We start from the raw sequence: 19,694 nt of genomic DNA, 5'->3' as shown, positions 1-19,694 counted from the left end.
TCCTCCAATCTCCCAATTGAAAAGAAATTGGTTTTATCTAATGTTTTGAGTGGTCTCTTGTGGATGATAGGTAGAATGCTTAACGGAATCTCAGCCACTCCCACTCATAATTGCTTGGGTTCTATTCCAGTCCATTGTTTTTTGCCTCCATGCAAGTCTTTACAGAGCCGATCCATATGTAATTCGCCCTTGGTCAGCTAATGGTCAGTGACTGCATATCTTGATAATGCTAGTATGATTAACTTTCTAGAATAATAAAAAAAAAAGTACACATACTCTTTCATGAATATTGTGCGTGTAGTGTAAAAAAATAAAAAATAAAATATGTAACAGCGACAACTTGTTTTCTGTCCCCAGGATAATTCTACCAGCCCCGGTATATCCATGAGCAAAATAATTCTCTGTGCATGCATCATCCAGTTTCAGTACACGTTCGTGATAAAATATTTTGTTATCAAGAACACAGGTAGAATCTTTGCATGTAGTCAGCAGTGGGCAGTTCAAGTCCACCAATATTTCAAACGAACCTGAAGTGTTTGTGTGGGTGGGAATCAAGACTGGGAACATACAGTTCCAACATTTGATCATCAAGGAATGGGTAATACCTATTTGAATCATAAGCCACTGCCTCTAGGATCAGTTTAATTTTAGCTGTACGTATGCTGTGACTTGCAAAAATAATGTTGGCTTCCTCATATTGGTATGTTTCTTCAAGGAAAATTATGCGGGAATCCCATGACTTTATTTTACTTTTATCCTTTGAAAAGTCTCCGATTTGTAATGTGCAAGTGATGATTTAGTAGCTCCGATCAATCGAAATCAAGCTTGTGCTTGTTACCATTTTTTATTTATTTAAAAAAAAAAAAATTGTAGTCCCCTGTTCCATCAATCATCTCACCCTCCAAGCTCAACTGCAATCTAAGTGATCTCGCAACCAATAGTAAGCATTGTCACTGAATGAAAAAGGGAATGTCTTATTCAATGTTTTTCATTCAAGTTTTTTTTAAAAGAGCGATGGAACTTAGAGCCAGTTTCCATACCTTTTTTGGACCTTGTTGCACAGACCGGAATTTTGTATCCCATCAGATTAAGAGTGGTCTAAAATAGCTAGTAATATATGTTTCGTTGTTGCATGTCTTTGGCTTGGTTCGTATGGGTTAATAAAAATCTGTCCATAGTGTGATTGTCAGTCAATTTTCATAAGGCCTATCGTCGGCTTATCAAGGCGTCACAGTAGCTTAGTCTCCCATTGGTTTGCTTTATTGCCACCCTTGTTTGTTAGTTTCTTGTTCAATTGTATTCCCCTTTCCTGCTTGGCCGTCTTGTGTTACTCCCTCTCCAGAGCATAGGTTCTTTACTTTCTCTATATTTGCCTTCTTTCCTTCTTCTTTTCACTTTTAGGGTACTGCTTTTTCATGTTGGTTTAGCACTCTTACGACAATGTACATGTTTCTCCAGCTCTCTTTGTTGTATGCTTCTTCCTCCTATCAAGTACACTCCAATGCACTCCATGTTGCGGTGTCCTTCGTATTGCAAGCTCTCTTGCCTTCCTTGTGTGCTGCTATTCCCCACCACTGCAGCTCCAATTGTTTGCCCCATCAGTTCCTCTGTTGCCTCCATCAGCAGCACCATCTTTTTTTGTAATATTTTTTATTTATTTAGTTTGTTGGGGAGGATAGGCAGCAAATTGCTGCAGTCCATTCTTGTTTTTCGTAAAAAGTGCTTACACTCGACTCTTTAATTCTTTACTGACACATCACAGACTAGCAAAATAAAAAAAAGTGCGCACATCATTTTGTAGGCACACATACATAATGGGACGTAAGCACACACCATTGTGCATGCGAATGACTAAAAGCGTATGCTGTACACAACTGTGCTTGTTGTTTTAGTCTCTTCCCTGTGAACTAAGCTGAATTTGTGTGTTGGAAATCTGATTCTTAATGTAAAATTTGAGTGTAGTTTCATGTGATCGTGGCTTGGTTAAACAAAAAGAAGAAAATCATTCCAATGAACACTTGAATAGAAATCTAGAGTGGATATCCTATGAGATGTTCTGTAAGCAGATCCCAGACGCCAGCATTTAAGCCCACAGACAACACAAGTTACTAAGCTCTTACACAGATGAGTAAATGTCAGTCAATATCTAAACACTTTTGTGTTACATTTGACTAAGTGCTTGCTTACCAGTTTGCGGTTTGTTAGGTCTGCGAACCATAGCCCTCACATCCGCAGACCGTAACTCACCCATACAATGCAATGCTCATGAAAACACCCATAATGTAAAAGATGACATAAATGCTCACTAGTGATTTGATATATTACCTTACCATTAACATAATGAATGACACAAATATGTATACAGGAAGAACTTTGTGTATGGGTTGTACTTTAAAGATGTTGTGTGAAGTCCTTATTTATTATCATAAATATGAGGTCATAAGCATTGCATTTGGTGTGTGTTATGGTGTGCGTGGCAGGTCTGTGAGCTATAGTTTTACAGCATGAATCCTTTTCTGGATTCACATGCTGTACATAATTTCTATTCTGCCATCTAGTGGTTGGGTCCGGAATTGTCTCTTTCTTTGTTTTTTTTTTTTTTTTTTTTCATTTTTGGGCGTCAACCACCATTTGGTGCTTGGTCCATCCCTTGTAGGACATCAGACGGCACCCTGGAAGTTCCTGTGTGTGGTAGTGTGGGAAAACAGGGCTGATTGCAGAGGCCCCCTAACTTTTTGCCCCCATTTTCCACTTTATGCTGGTGTTTTCCTGACTCTGATGGTGCCCTGGGTACTGCTAACCAGTCCCAGGGCCTGTGCTCTGTGTAAAATGGATATGCAAATTAGGCTAATTATAATTGGCTAAGTCAACCTACCTATAAGTCCCTAGTATATGGTAGGGCATGTAGGTTTAGGGACCACCGCATAGGTGGTACACACCTAGGTGCACTGCTGAGGTGCCCAGTGTCATTTTAAAGGCAGGCCTGCCTTGCTGGCTGCCTTTAAATTAAAGTTATATGCAAATTCGACTTTGGAATTAAAGGTACTTCCAAAGTCTTAAACTACCTTATTTTTACATATAAGTCACCCCTAAGGTGTGCCCTATGTGCCCCTAGGGCTGGGTGCCATGTAACTATAAGCAGGGACTTTTTAAAAATAGATTTATAAGCCCTGGTGAGGTAAAAACAGCCAAATTCGTTTTTCCCTCATTGAAGTAAATAGCCTTCATAGGCTAGAATGGGCAGACTTTATTTTAAATTTTAAAGTCTCCTTAAATGTTACATACCAAGAATTTGGTATCAAATTAATTGTTGTAATAAATCCCACAACTTCCAGTTGTGGGATTTAATATAACTTGTTCAGGTAAAAAGTTTAGACTTTACCTAAAAAGTTGCCAATTTCAGCTCTGCATTGTTTTTGCTGCTGTGCTCTGATTGGCCTGCCTGCAGCAGCTTCTGCCAGGCTACCTTGATTAGGTGTGAAGTGGCCTGGCTTCACACAAAGGAATGTGCTTGGGGGAGAGAATATCCCCTCAGCAGATGGTGAGGCAGGAAGGGGGAGGGCTGCCAAACTGGTCTTCAAAGGCAGAGAAGGACATCTGGAGCACCCAGCAACACCCCCACATCCTGCAACCCCAGACAACTAGGTGCCCCCTTGATTAGATTAGGAGAGGGCAGGAGAGGGGTGTGTTTATGATTTTTAGCCACACCAGTGGGTGGGCTCAGCCAGATGTAACCTCCAAAAATCAGATTCATCCATGTTGGATTTTTAGAGACTGTTGCCTTCTGGGATGGATTTTTGCCACACTTCCCAGGAAGTGGTCATCACAGGGGGACGACCCTGTCCCTGATTGGAGAACCAGGGCCCCCCTGCTTTTCACCCAGGAGCAAGGATAAAACTGGCAGACCTGCCCCCACACCTCCGATCCCTACCAGATTTCAACAAGAAAGGAACTAAAGGAGAAGGACTGCCCTGCTGGACCCCTGGCCTGCACCTGGAACCTGCACTCAGAAGGACTGCACCAGCTGCACACTTGGGCTTCACCACAAGAAGGACTTTGCCTGGCTTCAACTGGTTCAAGGAGGGACTCCCTGTTGGCTACAGGTGAAAAATTGCTAACCAGAGTCCCCTGCACCAACTCCTGAAGAAAGCGATCAGCTGACCACTGTCCAGTGGCCAAAAAGGAGTTTGCGCCAGGTGCATTCTGGCAGTTGAAGTCCGCACCCCCCAAGGACCATCACAGAACTTCTGGACCCTTGGGGTGAGCTGTGGACCCCAAAAGAACCTTAAAAGAACATCTGGGTGAAGCCCCAGAAGTTTGGAAAAGATTTGAGAATTTTTGGAAAAAAGCTCCAGAGAGGGACCGACCCGCCGCGGAAATTCTAGCCGGCTTGCCTCAACCGCGACCCGGCCTGACTTCGTGGTTCGTCCCGGTAAAGAAAAACATCCAAAAAAGAGACTAAGTCCGAAGGTAAAAAGTTGACCGGGACCTCCCAGCCATCGTATCCGAGAAGGGCTCCATGGACGTCGGATCAAGATCCAGGTTTACCCCGGTCGAAGGATTTTCATCTCGAAAAAACGACTAAGTCCGAAGGTAAAAGTCTCCACCGAGGAAACCCACATCGCGTATCCGGACAAGGGCTCCAGGAGGTCGGATTCGACTGGCAGGTTCGTCCCGCTGAAGAAAATTCTTCAAAATAAAGACTAAGTCAGAAGGTAACTTTTTAACCGAGGCCTCCCGCGACCTGTAGCCGAGCAGGGCTCCATCGCGGTCGGCCTGAAAGTTTGACTTTGCCCCGGTCGAGGTGCAACCAGATGACCCGATTGGCGCTTTTTGTTTCTAAGCGCTAGAAAAGTAATAATTCTTTAAAAATTCATATCTCCGGTTCCCCTGAACCGATTTTAATCGTTTTGGTGTCATTTTAAAGATACAAATATAAACTATTTTTATAAATTGGTTTTTGGATTTTTAAACTGTTTCCTGTGTTTTATTTAATTACTGTTTTGTGATATTTGAATGCTTTACACTTTGTCTCCTAAGTTAAGCCTTGACGCTCGCTGCCAAGCTACCAAGGGTTGAGCTGGGATTAATTTACTGAGACCTAACTGTACCTAGGTGGAGGTTAGTGGCTTGTTGCTAGGTGTAGGTACCTACCTGCCCTACCAATAACCCATTTTCCAACAGGTAGCCATCTTAAGATTCTTTTTTTCTGCCGTTAGGTCTGGAAGCAAAGTAGGAGCTCCAAAGTTTTTTGAGACAAACACCGAAAAAGATCAGAAGAAATTCAAAAGTTTATGAGGAAGATAGCGCCAAAATTAATAACGACTGGGACAAGGAGAAAACTGAATACATCCCCTGGTGGGGGACCCTGACAGAATTCTCACAGGGCAGGAGAATGAAGCAAGGTAGGGGTCATGGAAAAACCCCATTTAAATTCAGCTCGAACTGCCACCATGAGTTTGCCTAGCACGACCCGCACAAAGCCTGAAACCTGTGTCTTCCGAAGGACCACAGAGACGAGGTCTGCAAGGCCTGCACTGCTTTTGCACCCAAAACCCTCAGGGCATGCCAGAAGCAGAAAGAACAACACCACGCAGCAAGGCAGAGGCAAAAACACCAAGAGTCACTGAAGAAACTAGCCCTATTCAGCGATGAAGAACAGATGTGAGGTGCAGAGTCAAACCATGGGGGGGGGGGGTCGAATTCCTTGTGGGGGACACTGACAAAAAAGGCCCACCGAAAAAGACGACAAAGGATGTAGAAAAGGGCTTGAGCAGGTAAAGAAACCGCGGAAAGTCTCGGAGAAAATCCCAGAGGAAAAAGTACCACAAGTCAGCCCGACATCCAAGAGAATGACTATCGAGGGCCAGCCACAGATCCCAGACCAGGGATATTGAAGGAGGTCAGGGCACTGAAACATGCAAAACTCTCTACGGGGAAAGAAACCATCGGAGGAACAAACGCTGAAAAAATGACCGTCAACTGCACATGACATCGAAAAGTCATCGGAGGTGGAGAAAAAGAGGCGTAATATAGAGGCTGAAATGGCAGCCCTCCTGCAAAGAAAGTTCGATGACACATTAAAACAATTCCGAATCCCACTAAAACCCTCGACGGCCATGGATGTCAAAGAGAACTACACAATGCTCAAGGCACCAGCAGCCCGAGCCTCACGAAGAGGTTGAGGAGGAATTCTATGACTCTGAAGAGGAGGCAGCAACCGGAAGTTTCGGGGATGATTGGAATGACCTCAGAACGGAGAGCCCAAAAGAGAAGGTAGACAGCTACACTTCGAGGCCTTTGCCCCCACAATGACATCACATGCTGTGACAGCTTCGTGAATAGGGCAACAGGCGCATATGGAGTACCCCAGGAAGAAGAGTACGGAGACTTCTGCTTCCTACTGGAAACCCTCATGCCATCAAGCAAGGGAAACCTCTACCTCCCAAAGCTACCCCAGCATACTGGATCAGGGTAAGGAGGACTTCAGAGAACCTGCGGCAACAAAAAGGTGGAGAAGTTAAAGAAGCCCTCTCCAAAGGACTCCAAATATATTCAGAGAACACAGTGGCGGACTCCATCATCATCACAACAGCAAGGAGGAGGAGCAATGCACACATCTCCACAGGCCCCCTTCCAGAAAGTGAAAGCAAAAGGCTGGACCTGGTGGGGATAGAGAAGCAGCAACACATAGCCAACTCCAACGCCCTTCCAATCAGATATGGCCACCAGCAGTGGGACGAATTTGAAGAGCTAATGAAGAAACTCCCAGAAGGAGATAAGAAAAGAGCAAAAGCGATTATACAGGAGGGGAAAACAATAGTAATAACTGGAGGAATTCTGGTGGTCTATTTTATTTTGTAACCTTCACTGAACTTCAGCTATTTCTATTAAATTACAGAGGTTTTGAGGTGCAGACGTTCTGACATGCTACATCCAACATCTGTAAAACTAAACCCCTCCACTGGAGGCTGACTGCTTCTATACATGTCTTTTAGCCAGCTATAATGCAGTGAGAGTTTAAACCAATTCTGATATCTTCATTTTTATACAAATGTGTCAAAAGAAGCCAAAGTTGTTAGCAAACGATAACCATTTCATTTCCCCCCTCTGTCAAATCGACATTAAACCTTGAATTTCTCTACTGGCTTCAACTAAAAAAAAGAAGAAAAAAAAAACCCTGAATACATTTCTGATAAATCTTGTGCAGATTGGTCAAAGGGTGGCAAACATATTAGCAAACACTTTTTGCCCGCTTCGCCCCCACCCATGCTCCCTTGGTGGGTCTGCATGAAACTCAACATATCACGTATCAAAAGTATGTTAATCATTCCGAGTGTCTGCCATATCTTATGCATATGTATGAAATAGCACTAAAGTTAAAGCTCAACTGTCAGCGTTGAACCCTTTAAAGTCCAATGACACATTTTTATGTAACACTAATTTCTTACAAATTACTGAAGGTATTTTAAGCTCACTCAGCAAAAGGCACTTCTCTGAGTGAAATTCTGTTTTCAACCAGGTTTTGTGTAATACTTTTTTGATGCCATGTGCTGTGCCCCCCTAAACTGGAATAACATTTTATTAGAAATTTTTGTGCAGAGTAGTTAAATGGTGCCAGTGTTATTAGCTGAACAAAAGTAGCTTTTCAGTGGAAACTCTGAATTACAGTAATCTTCAGACTCCGTATGTATGCTTATCCTTTAACGTTGCATACACAATAGCGTCAAGTGTCCCATTTATCATGTCAAATACATATTCTTCAAAATACATATCATTTCAAAGCACCCAGTTATAAGACATAGTAATACTTTGGTGTTTTGAATAGCTTTTTGCATTAGTTATACACTTTTAAAATTGTATAGAAATGTTATTAGTAAATTTGTAAATCGCTTAAAATATTAGTAAAATGGTCTTTGATAGATAATAAATCTTACTTTTATAAATGTGCTTTCAGAATCTGAATAATATTTTTGGACCGGATTTAATTTCATGCTCTATGCCCACATAGGAGAGCACAGTTTTAAAAAGCTTTTGAAAAAAGTCATTTTTACCAGAAATATATTGAAAAAAATGTTTTCTCACACTACCTTCTAAAAAGCTTGTTTCGTGGAGCAAACCATGTACATGGAAGATAAGACACCATGTGGACCACTGCACTTTTCGCAAAAGGCAATTTGTAGCTGTACTTTAGACAAGTATAACAACTCCTTACTTCAGAAGTGTGGTAAACTATACTACAGGCCAACATAGGCTAGGAAAGTTCACTGCAACCATTTTTAGAACTAGGTGAAGTTAACTAATCTGCATGAGTGATACCTTTGAGAATGTAGAGAGATTTCCCGGCAACCATCAATCAGCAGAATTTTCAGATTTCAATACATTTACTTGAGTGTGTGAAGTATCTATGCCTTATGGTAGATGGCAAACTGTAACAATATGTAATCCAGACTTTCAATAGAAAGTCAGCATCAGGGTTGTTCACCAAATGTCTGTAGTGGTGGCACACTAGTGGAGAGAACAAGTGTTCCAATACACAGACTATTGACTGGTCAGGAGAAACATTTTGTTGATTTCAGTAGAATACTTCACAGGAACTGTTTGTCAGAGTTAATTGTGGTGATAAAGATAGAGCCTTATACCCACTAAAGTAAAGTAATCTGTGGATTCAGATATACATATAGATCAGGCAATATCCAGACCATTTTTAGAGTTATGAAGAACATTCACCTTTACCAGACATCTCATCCCAGTTGTATCTGTGAACATAGACTATCCAAACACATAATAGACTTAAAAATGCAAAAGGAATTAAAGTGGATTGGAGTGTTTCTTGGAAACTAATTCTGCATCAATGGGCAGAAAACAAAGATCTTGCTCATAGGTCAAGTGTATATATAATTTCCACCATTTATCAAGCTTGAATCAATCCATTCCCTTGCGTAATTCTGCAATTTATAAAACTTGGGCACCCTCTGAAAAACGTATATCCTCTTCACCACTAGCACTCAAGAGAAAGGGATCTTCTACCCATACAGTCATGGAGAGTCCATTAGGACACCACCATGGTACTAGCCATGTTAAGTTCCAGACTCAACTACTGCAGAAGTATCATAACAGCACTCCTAAAAGTGAGCCATATATGCCACATGGAGTCTGGAGCAATGGTGCCCAGCTGATATTGATTGCCATCTCCTGAAACTCGATGCACCCTCATTGCCTCCCTCCCCATCAGGTAAAGATGGATGTCTGAGACTCTGCTTCCTACGCACTGAGGCACTTTATAGTCCAAAGACATCCTGCGAAGGCATTCCAGCCATAACCAGGATGTCACCTGAGTTTGTTCCTTCTTCCCTTCCACTTATGAATGAGCTAAGGGCAGAGATCTTCTCTGTGGGCACCCTTCACACTTAATACAATGGTGTCATTTGCAGTGACCTGACTGGCTGCACAAATGTGTTTCTACCATTACTTACTTTCAAATTTGTATGTGCAGGTGGCAATAGTTAGGCATCTGTAGTTACAAATGTAGCAGAATAGACGTTTATTAAAAACAAAACACAATTGTGTTATATTTTACTGCTCTGTGTATTGTGCGGCATCGGCTTAGTGGTGCCGAAACAGTCCAACCTAGCTGGTTTACATCCCGCAAGATAAATTCTGCTGTTGTCAAAGTTAGCATTTGTCCTAGATTCTTTCATAGAGTAATATGCAAGAAACCAACTACCAAAACTGAAGGTCACTTAATATTCACTAATACTGTATCAACATTTTACAGTGCTTGCATGCCTCACTACATTTAGTTTGACTGTAAATAGCTTTATAAGTGATAGTTTGCAATGTGGCCCATGCAGTACAATGCCTTCTGTGTCCATATTTGCATAATAATTTGCCAACATTGCATTTACGTAACTTTTACAATTACGAAAGCATGTAATCAGTGGCGAGTGAGCCCACACTGAATCAGACTTAAAATATGCAAAGGAACCCTTGTAAATAGTTACAAAGGTCCCAACAACAGAAAAAAAATCTTCCGACCTTCCAGTTCTTGCAACATTGTGTTTCAGTATTTTAGTCGGCTTTATAGCTCACAGATGTTAAATACAATGTTATACTTGTAATGAAAATGTAGTTTGTGTTTCTGCACACACAAAAAATTCTTAAAACTTGTTTTTTCTGCAAGCCTGTTGCCCAAGTTCAGCAATGAACAAAGTTAGCGCATCTATCAAAATGACATGCAGCAGTGTGCTAATCTGTCGTCAGAAGTGTAAAGTGTCTTCATAAAGTTTGAAAATCAGGATTGCTGAGAGAGAGGTCAAAAATGAAGAGACCATGTGGAGACAGCCAAAAGAATAAGCGTTATCAAAGTCAATCTCTCTAGCTTTGGTTGCGAACTGTTTGACTTTGTCACTGCTTATTTTATTTTTCCACAGTTTTTATGAAACACTGTTGTGGGAGCAACCAGGTCTTCCCTAAAAAAATAATAATCAAAAAATCAAAAATCAAAAATAAACTGGTCAGAATAAGCACACATTGCCATAGGAGTACATAGCACTAAAGAGAACTGCTCGGTGTGAGGCTCTGCTCCTTGCTAAATAGCAAAATGCCATCACTCAGGAGTCAAGTTAACCAGTGGCTGAAGTGGGTTCACCCAGTGCCCTATTCAAGATGTAGTTCGGAGAAGAAACATGTGAATGCGAAACCATGCACAGAGGACTGGCTGAAAGCCTCGATAAGCAAGTATATTATATAATTAAAAGGTATTTTATAGTGTCGGACTTAAAGGTAACGAGAGGGTGCAAAACTGAAAAGAAACAGTCAAATGCACTGCAGGAATGGTTACAATGACTATGACATTAGAGGGGTGTTGAGAAGTATATAACAAAAACTACAATGAAGAAAAGTAAAGAAAGACTTAGGGAAGTGGTGGCAGTGAATCATTTTCAGTTGAGGCAATAAGAGAATTTCTAAACCATCTTTTAATACGGCAATGAGGTAAACTTTAGAGTCAAGACAGAGAAAGGTGGTTATCGTTTATGGCGTCACATTTTCTTATTTGAAGTTCTTCATTATAGCAAAGAAGACTGAGAAAGATTGAGGGCCTTATTGATATGCTTCAAAAAGAACAAAGGTACTGTTAGTTCAGTTGTGGCTAGGGAAAGTCATGCAGAAAATCTACCAATCCAATCATGAACGTGTGTGAAGAGTTAAAGAAAGTGGGCTGACTTAAAAGTAAAAGCAGAACCTACTAGCTTGGGTTAACATGTAGATAGCAACAGAATTGTGTATAGGAAAAACTCAGAGGTATCTCTGCCTGTTGGGGAAGCCAGGAAGTGGTACATGGCAATTGAATTGGAAGGGCATAGCTCCACACATACCCAACATACACATACAAGCAAAGTAATGCAGTATTGGTTAAGAACGGAAAAGGTGGGTTGCTTGGCATATTTCTAAAGCTCACATTGAGAAGAAGTCTTAAACTAGAAAACTGGGTGGAAAGCCGGGCAGGGAGATGATATGGGGTAAAACTTCCTTGTTCATGTGGAAGCACAGTAATAGTAGTCTGATGTTTTCTACTATATGGATTGGTGGCTGGAAGCAGACCCTGGGCAGAGATGTGCCCTTCTTCTGCAAGTATCTGGCCTTGTGCTGTTCTGTTCTCAGCTTGTTACGTTGCCACTTGCCCCCCCTTGCAGATAGCATAGGATTACTCTTTGGAGATTACTATCTTTCTTGGAATCTTCACTCGACCCCACTGTATGAATGGGCAGGGATGCTGAAGTGTGGGCCTAAAGTGAAATGGATGAATATGCTTCCAGACCACCTCCTCTCATTCTGGAAGCCGAATGCATCTAGAGACAGTAGCGGTGACTGAGGTACTGTGAAGTTGAAATGGAAGGCAGGCAGGGAAAAAAAGGACACTGCATCCCTTAGATCTTCAGGGAGATCTTTCAGTGTGGAATGCTAGTCACAAGGAAGCATAGGGTGAGGCCTTCGTAATTTGAATTCTCAGTGCAGCTTCTGTAAAGTGAGTTAAGGCAGATGCCTTAGGTTGCCTCCTAAGGGTTTTACCAGGTAACTGTAAAATGACAAACATTGATATTAAGTGAATGGAGAACTCTCCATACAACGTCAATTGTTGGCTTTCTACATCATTTTACATTGCATGATTTTTCTCTCCTGGATTTGTAGGTGATGTACCAGGTGGAAGGATTTGTTGACAAAAACAATGACCTGCTGTACCGTGACCTGTCTCAGGCTATGTGGAAATCCAACAATTCTCTCATCAAAGCAATGTTCCCTGATGGAAATCCTGCCAAAATCAACCTAAAGAGGCCACCCACAGCAGGATCACAGTTCAAGGCTTCTGTAGCAATCCTAATGAAAAATCTGCAGACAAAGAACCCCAATTACATAAGGTATGTATGTTTTTCAGAAGCTCTAGCTCTTCAGGTACCTCTGCTGTTTAAAAGTGTGATCTGCTAGTCTCAAACTCAAGTTCGCTTTTAAAACCTTAGTTCTGTCACTTCCTCCAAGGTTAAACTGTTTTCCTCATTATTTGCAGGTTTGTGTTTAAGGAGGACGCTCCTCCTTCGTTGAAAGAAAATAATGTAAAGACTGAACCCACACACAGAAGATTTATATATGTTTTTATTCTTCACACTCTGTCACAACAAGACTTTGCTAGAGAACACCCTTCCTCCTTTGTAGTGACATCAACTGGCCTGGAAAGCTGATAGAATTTTAGTTACTAAATATCCAAACATCATTTACTGTAATCTCCCTCTGACAGGAACATGCATGTTTGGCAGGTTATCCATGGTATTACTGTATTTGTCATCTTGGCTGGGGAGTTGTCATACGGGTACAGCACTGCATGGAGGTTGGCATCCATTTGTTCTTAAATGTGGCCTTTCTGAAAAAATCTAGTCTAGTTTCCACACCCCTTTCTCTGTTTGGAGACTAAATCATGCTAGGCACAGCTTACTCTGTATACATTCACATTCCTCAAAATCATGTGATACCTTAGCAATTATCAGGCTAGTCTTTGAGATTGTTTATGAAAGCTTTTCCCGAAAATAGGTGTACACCATAATATATTGAAAATGTTCATTTGTGAACCCCTCATCAGGTTTCCTAATTAAGAACAACCAAGTGCTAAAGCTCTCCATTACAGACCCTCTATTATATCAATAAAATATCTGAATACTAGACCCAATATACTATTATGCACACTTTATCATTGGCACATGCCATTTGTGAGCACATAAGAAATAGTGAAATGCAAGAATTGGTGATCACAAAAGATAACCGCATTATCACTTGTGACAAGATTTTTGGTTTTGATTCAATTAGGACTGTTTTGTCTGAATATTTTTATAGCGCACAGCATCCATTGTTTTTAATGGTTGTTCTGCGTTAGTTGGATTTTTTTTTTTTAAACCTGGAAATACATTTACTAAATTAGGAGGGTGCTTTCATCAGAGTTTAGGGCTTGCAACCAACATCCTTAGTTTGCCTGTTTATGTACTGCTTGTTTTTTTTGCTATGCGACTCAGAGAATGTTAGGAAAATTTGGTCTAATGTTTATTTTAGTTTTTCGTTTGAAGCTTTTTTAATGTGTCTAGTGACACGTTTCCCTTCACATTCTGTATATCGCTACCTCTCATCCTGACTGATAATTTCTGGCTTTCAGTTATCCCTTGAAAGCTTCCCATGGTGTGGCTGGTTTTGTTACTTTATTGTTAACTCAAGTGAGTATGCAGAGATTACCTGTGTCCTTTGGTTTTGTTGTTACAATATAGTGTGTGTGTGCCAGTCTCTTCAGATTCCATAGACTTGAATTAAGCCTGTGTGATACTGAAATTGAGTACTGACTTACACTTCAAAACCACAGCGACAATGGCTATGGCCATTCATGGAACCTTCATATTGTTCTCTCATACCTACATCAAGCATGCTAGATAACTTTTTCTGAGTGGTTTCATTCTGGCCCTGGGGCACACACAGACATGGGAACTAATCCTATGTCGGGAAAGCTTTTCAGGCGGATACTCAACACATTTAGCACCCTAAATAAGTAAATGTCCAATGATTGATTTAATTTTTCCTCAAAGTTCAGATCATTATTCTACTAGTATTGTCCATTCTGTTTGCCAGACTTAATGTTTTCATGTGATGTGCAATACTTTTCAGCATGATTTAGTCCGGCTTGTTGTGATGTGGTATTAACTTGAGTTATGCTGTGGTAAGGTAGCATGGGTGAGGTATGGTGTGATGTAAATTTATATGTTAGGTGGTGTGATGAGGTGGTATGAATTAGTGTTCCCTGGTCTAGTGTGATGTAGTGGTGCCATGATTTGTGTTTGTATTGAGGGTTTGTATGGTGTTATGATCCAGTATGCTGTTTTATTGTTGTGTACGTTGCAGTGTGATGTAGTGTGGAATTAGGAGTAGTGGTATAATTAATGGTGTGTGGGTTTAAGTACTATGTGGAATACTGTCATGTCATATGGCACAGAATCAGTGAAGGCAAGTGTCATTGCTTGTGTTAATGTTTTGTGAAGGGGGAACTATGCATTGTTTTGATGTAGTGTGGTAGTATGTTGTTTTCTATTATGATTTGGTGGAGTACAGGCGATAAAGTTGTGATGTGGTGAGTTGTATAGTCGAGCATGCTGTAGTGTTTTGTCGCAGATGATGTGGTATTGTGTGAATTGGTAACAGTTTGATGTGCTGAGTCACGGATGATGTGATATGGTTTTGCCTGTTGTGGTGAAATTTGGTGTTTTTCTGTCAGTGTGAGTCCACCTATCCCTAAAACATTAGCTCCTTTTAATGCCATCTTCTTTGTCCACTTTTCCACATTTTTTTTTTCCTCATCCCCGGAGTTCGGGTCACACGTGTTAGCATGTATGAGTACTTATCATCCAGGCCTCCTCTGGCGCCAGCTTCCCTTTTGTATAATTCCCCTTGACTGTCCCTCTTGTTCTGGGATTGAGAAGTCCTATGTTCACTTCCACCCTCATATGTCATCATTGCATGGTTACTGTCTAATTCCATATCTGTATCTCACTTCGTTTGTTTGCTACCCTGTTCCTCCACAATGGAGGCTTCCTAGCAATGGTTTCTATTTTCTACCTGTGCACTTCTGTTTGTGTTTGAACCCTTGCATGACCCATCAGTGCTCTTTTATTCATGACTTTGTGTTAATTGTCTTCCTGTGCCTGACTCACCCTGTGCTAATGTCTGTGACGTCTGCCTCCTTGCTGTGTCCCCGACTTACTTTACCTCCTCCCATCTTTGTATCTGCATTTTTCTGGTATTATAAGGAGTGCCTTTCTCCTTCTCTTTAACCTGTGTCCCTATCTATTGTTTCAAAAGTAGATCCAGACTACCGGAGATAAAATTACATTAGTGCCATATGTTTCCATAGATACAAATGCTACGTATACCCCTGCCATCTAGTGTTGGCTTTAGAAGTTTGCATGTTGTTTTTCTTCGAAGCTTTTTGAGTCACAGGATGTGATGTAACCCCTCCCTTGTGTCACAATGACTCCATCTTAGATTTTTTATTCGGGGAGTACGTGTCCTCCCTTCACCATCAACGCCAGAGAATGCAGAACAAAAAGGAGTGATGAAACGGAAACCCTTCTAACATTGTCACCCGTATCGGTGTTCGGATTACAACGATATCTGCAAACTGTCTCTCCCCCGACTGTGACCACACCTCCTGTGAGTGCTGCCTCACCTTGCTTTTGACAAGACCAGAAAATAAAGTTGCTGGACACCCTCAAAATGCACCAACAGCCATCCTCCGAAATTCTGGGAAATATTTGGAGAAGATACCTATTGCACCAAAGAAGGCGAAGTAAGTCCATTTGGCATCCCAGCAGCCCAGGCAATGCCCATACAGGATACGGTACGCTCGAGCTCTTCGGAGCAGGATGATAAGGACATTGAGCTGATGCTGAAGGCAGACTGCCCTTCATTTAAGGTGATGCCCATGGTCTTAAGTACCATACCCATCTCCAAGACCCCAGAGGCCAAGTCAGGTTTGCGTTGAAAGCCCCATAATGAGGTAGAGTATTGCATCTGCAGGAGATGGGCATTAAGTCCCAAACAAAGACAAAAGAATGCTATCACCGGGCCCTCTGTCTTCTGTGGGCTCAAGTTGGCACCAAAAGGTGGCTTCGGAGTCAACTGAGGCCCTGCTCAAGATTGTCGACCCTTACCGGCTGGCAGTCCCTACCCGATCCTAGGACATCTGGCACTTCCTCTCAGACTGGCAGCTGGCGCTGAAGGCCCAACTAAAGCCAGTGCTGAAGATCCCATTTATGCTGAACGCTTCATCAGCAGCTGGATTAGTCTAATCAGGGCCACCGATTCTGAAGCAACTCCAGGAGGAGCATGATGCCAGGTAGAAGTATCTCTGTTCTACCCATCACTGGGCATATCTTGTTGAAACCACCTCTGCCGAAGCCATCAGAGAGACATCCTCACAAGAGAAGATTTGATCTTCTAAGAAGAACCCTGCTCAGAGGCCCCTTCGGAATTGGCACCTAAGAAGCACAGGGACACAAGCTTTCTCCCTTACGTTTTACCTCCACTTCACTGACCTGTGCCTCAAACTATACCACCACGCTCATGCATACCAAATCCTGTGCCTCAACAAGAGTTAACTGATGAGTCTCTGTGCACCTTGTCGGATCCAGGCAGTTTATATGATCCCACAGATTCATATGACCCACCCTTAGACCCAAGGCCCACTGATGAACCCTGGAAAGATTATATTGTCGATCTCCTGAGCGATTTTGAGTTGGACCAGCACCCAGTTAAGGCATCCCTGCCGGTTGGTACCGGGAACTACTATGAAGTCATAAAGGAGGATTGCTGCACACCATAACGTGGACACACACTTTATACTGGAGACTCTTACTAAATCTGAACAGTTGGACTAGTTCTTACACATGCTTTAATGCATGCTCAAATCTTCCCCAGAAAATCTCATGGAGCCATTGAAATCGAGGGTAGTAACACCTAGGGTTTGTGAAAAAATATAAACCCTCACCTAGCAGCCTTATCTACAGCAAGAGCCAGCTACTTTCTGACTCCCTTATGGTCCACACTGTCCTCAAGAGGGCCTCTATGCGATCTATAGATGATTTCCTTTTGCCTTTTAAGGAAAGCATAACAATTGATGTGGGCAAGAGGGTAGCAGTAAGTGGAGCCATATATAGGCATACCCAATTCTTTCTGATTCCTTTCCAGGTACAGCTTGTCCAGTGGGAGGAGATACGGTAACATGTATACCACCTCCTTGAGGAGTGTAGAAGAAATGGAAAGGAGCTAGTATGACGGCAAGATCATCTTGAGTGCCAGCAATTGTTGCTCGCTCAACACAGCGTACCCATTCTCCAGGGGCATTAGCACCAGTGTTGCCCTCTGACGACAGGTCTTGCTTCTAATCTCTGGGTTCAAGCCTGAAGTCCCAAAACGTCTCCTCAACATCCTGTTTGACAGAGAGCATCTCTTTGGCCTCAGTGTTGACATGGTGCTCAAAAAATAGAAAAATGTTCAGAGGTTGCTAAAGAGGTTCCTTTCACAAGCAACAGCCCTGTGAAGGAGTCAAGGCCACTTCACCAGACTACCCACAGTCTTAATCAAGACAGAAGCACACCGTTTGCCAGCAGGCCAGCAGGAATTACACTAAGGATGCATACAGGCGTAGCATAGAGAAGGGCAGTTTTGACTCTAATAAAGGAACTTCGACTTCTAAGCAGTGACTAGCCCCACCTTCCTGATCACATGTTGCCTGTCGGAGGAAGAATACAAGGCTTTCTTTCTTGCTAGGAGGAAATAACCCTGGCAAGACTATAATGTGACTCACGAGGTAGTGGTCACAGGCAGAGACTCACTGGGAATATATAGTGCTGATGAATGCGAGCCTTCACAATTATCAGCATTGTTGGAACAGTAACAACTTGCTATAGGACAGCACTTTCTCTGAACCGACTCAACAGTGACCATTACAACAGATACCTCCCCCACAGGTTCACCATCATGCGGTACAGGGGGTCACCGCATCAGTTACTTAATGGCATTGGCCTACCCCTCAAATCCTCCTTCCAGGTCATTCAACTAAAAGTAGTCCTACTCAAGGTAGACAACATGACCATTGTATACTACACCCAGAAACTGGAGTGATGAGTGCAGTATGCAGAGATGTATAACTTTAAATTTAGAAACTTAAGTACAACTAACAGAGGATGGGGTTCAAACTCCATAAATCAAAGCAAAACAGTGGAGTCCGCAAAATGAAGTTGAGGTATAATGAAAGCCAGCACATTGTTAGTGCAACGAAATGAATATAATCAGAAGAACAAGGTAATATTAGGTTCTTTATTACGAAACTCCCCAGCCTTCAGGCCTACTACATACCAGCATTAACAGCCTTTCCAAGCTTGAACATAGTAAAAGAAATAGAGATTAGAGCAGGAGTGAAACAAGTAAGAAAAGAGGAAGAAGTATAGTGAAGCAGGGGAGAAGTCCTGAGGGAAAGATGAAAGCTATACATACAGGTTGTAGTTAGAGTGTATAAGAAATTTCTGACTGGTTGATTCACCTGACCTACTAAAGCTTTCTAAACTTTAGTCAAATAATGAACTAATAAATGGACACACACAGCTAAATTGTTGTCATAATTACTAATGTCACTTACTGAACTGGGACACACATTGCGCTGGTATCTGAGCTAGCTCTTGGATTGATATCCTCATAACTACTAACTTATCTGGAACCCTCATTTTGCTGTACAATTTTAATAAATGATCCACCAAATCACCCTTATGGCTGCACAACAGTCGTTTTTATGATCAGCAATGTAAATCAATAGAGTATACTGTTCCAAACAAGAAAGAAAAAGGAAAGAACACGGGTCCTAGAGGCACTTCTAAAAAAAATTAGTAACAAGAATCCTCACACATCCGATGGATGTCATGCTTCATCATAGGGCTAGCTCCACGTCAGACTGGCGCTGCAATGTCCGACGGGCACAACAAGAAGGCTTTTTGCCGGAGATCTTGATTTGAAGCGTGTGCCGTGATTGAAGTAGGGATACATTTAAACCTACCATCAGGGAAGAGCAGGAGAAAAAGAAAATTAAAATTGCCTCAAGAGCCTCAAAACAATATGTTTTATTAGGCCTTGAGGCTCTCTGTCAAAATTAAAAACACAAGGGAGTGGAATAGGAATAAGTTCCACCACTCTACCAACACAAAAAGCTAATAGGGACAATCTACCTTTAGCTGTTATGAGCTCAACATGTTTCCCGCCTTAGAAGTCCATACGGATCACGTGGTGCTTCAAGGACCAAAACAAATATCTCCTAAGCTATGCTAGATACCCTAGTTAAATTTAAAGGTCTGAAGGGCTAAAAGTAACTTACATAGAATGCTACTCAGCTCGTGGCCTAAATAGGTGAGAACCCTCCTATATTAAGGACCAGGTTCCTTGGAAAAGTGCAAGGCAATGGACTAACGTCACTACATTGAACGTGGTCAGATGCCGGAGATCTACCCGACTGCAGCAATCCTATTGATATACATAACACTTAGGGAGGCTGTACACCGCACCTTGTAAATATCCCTGTCCCCCCAAGTTTGAAAGTATTTCTGATCAGCTGCATAACAACC

At 41.9% G+C, this 19,694-nt stretch overlaps 1 protein-coding gene across 3 annotated transcripts in view; it reads left to right on the top strand.

Moving 5' to 3' along the window:
• MYO1B (myosin IB) overlaps positions 1 to 19,694 on the top strand; it is a 678,894-nt gene that overhangs the window by 404,515 nt on the left and 254,685 nt on the right. For all 3 annotated transcript variants that reach the window (XM_069225875.1, XM_069225874.1, XM_069225873.1), the window contains exon 17: positions 12,193 to 12,419. In XM_069225875.1, coding sequence (XP_069081976.1) covers positions 12,193 to 12,419 — 227 coding nt within the window. The remainder of the gene's footprint in view (positions 1 to 12,192; positions 12,420 to 19,694) is intronic.

The sequence above is a fragment of the Pleurodeles waltl genome, chromosome 3_1, assembly GCF_031143425.1.
Source record: "Pleurodeles waltl isolate 20211129_DDA chromosome 3_1, aPleWal1.hap1.20221129, whole genome shotgun sequence".
Classification (NCBI taxonomy): domain Eukaryota; kingdom Metazoa; phylum Chordata; class Amphibia; order Caudata; family Salamandridae; genus Pleurodeles; species Pleurodeles waltl.
The sequence above is the reverse complement of the archived record's forward strand: the minus strand, read 5'-3'. Positions and strand labels throughout refer to the sequence as shown.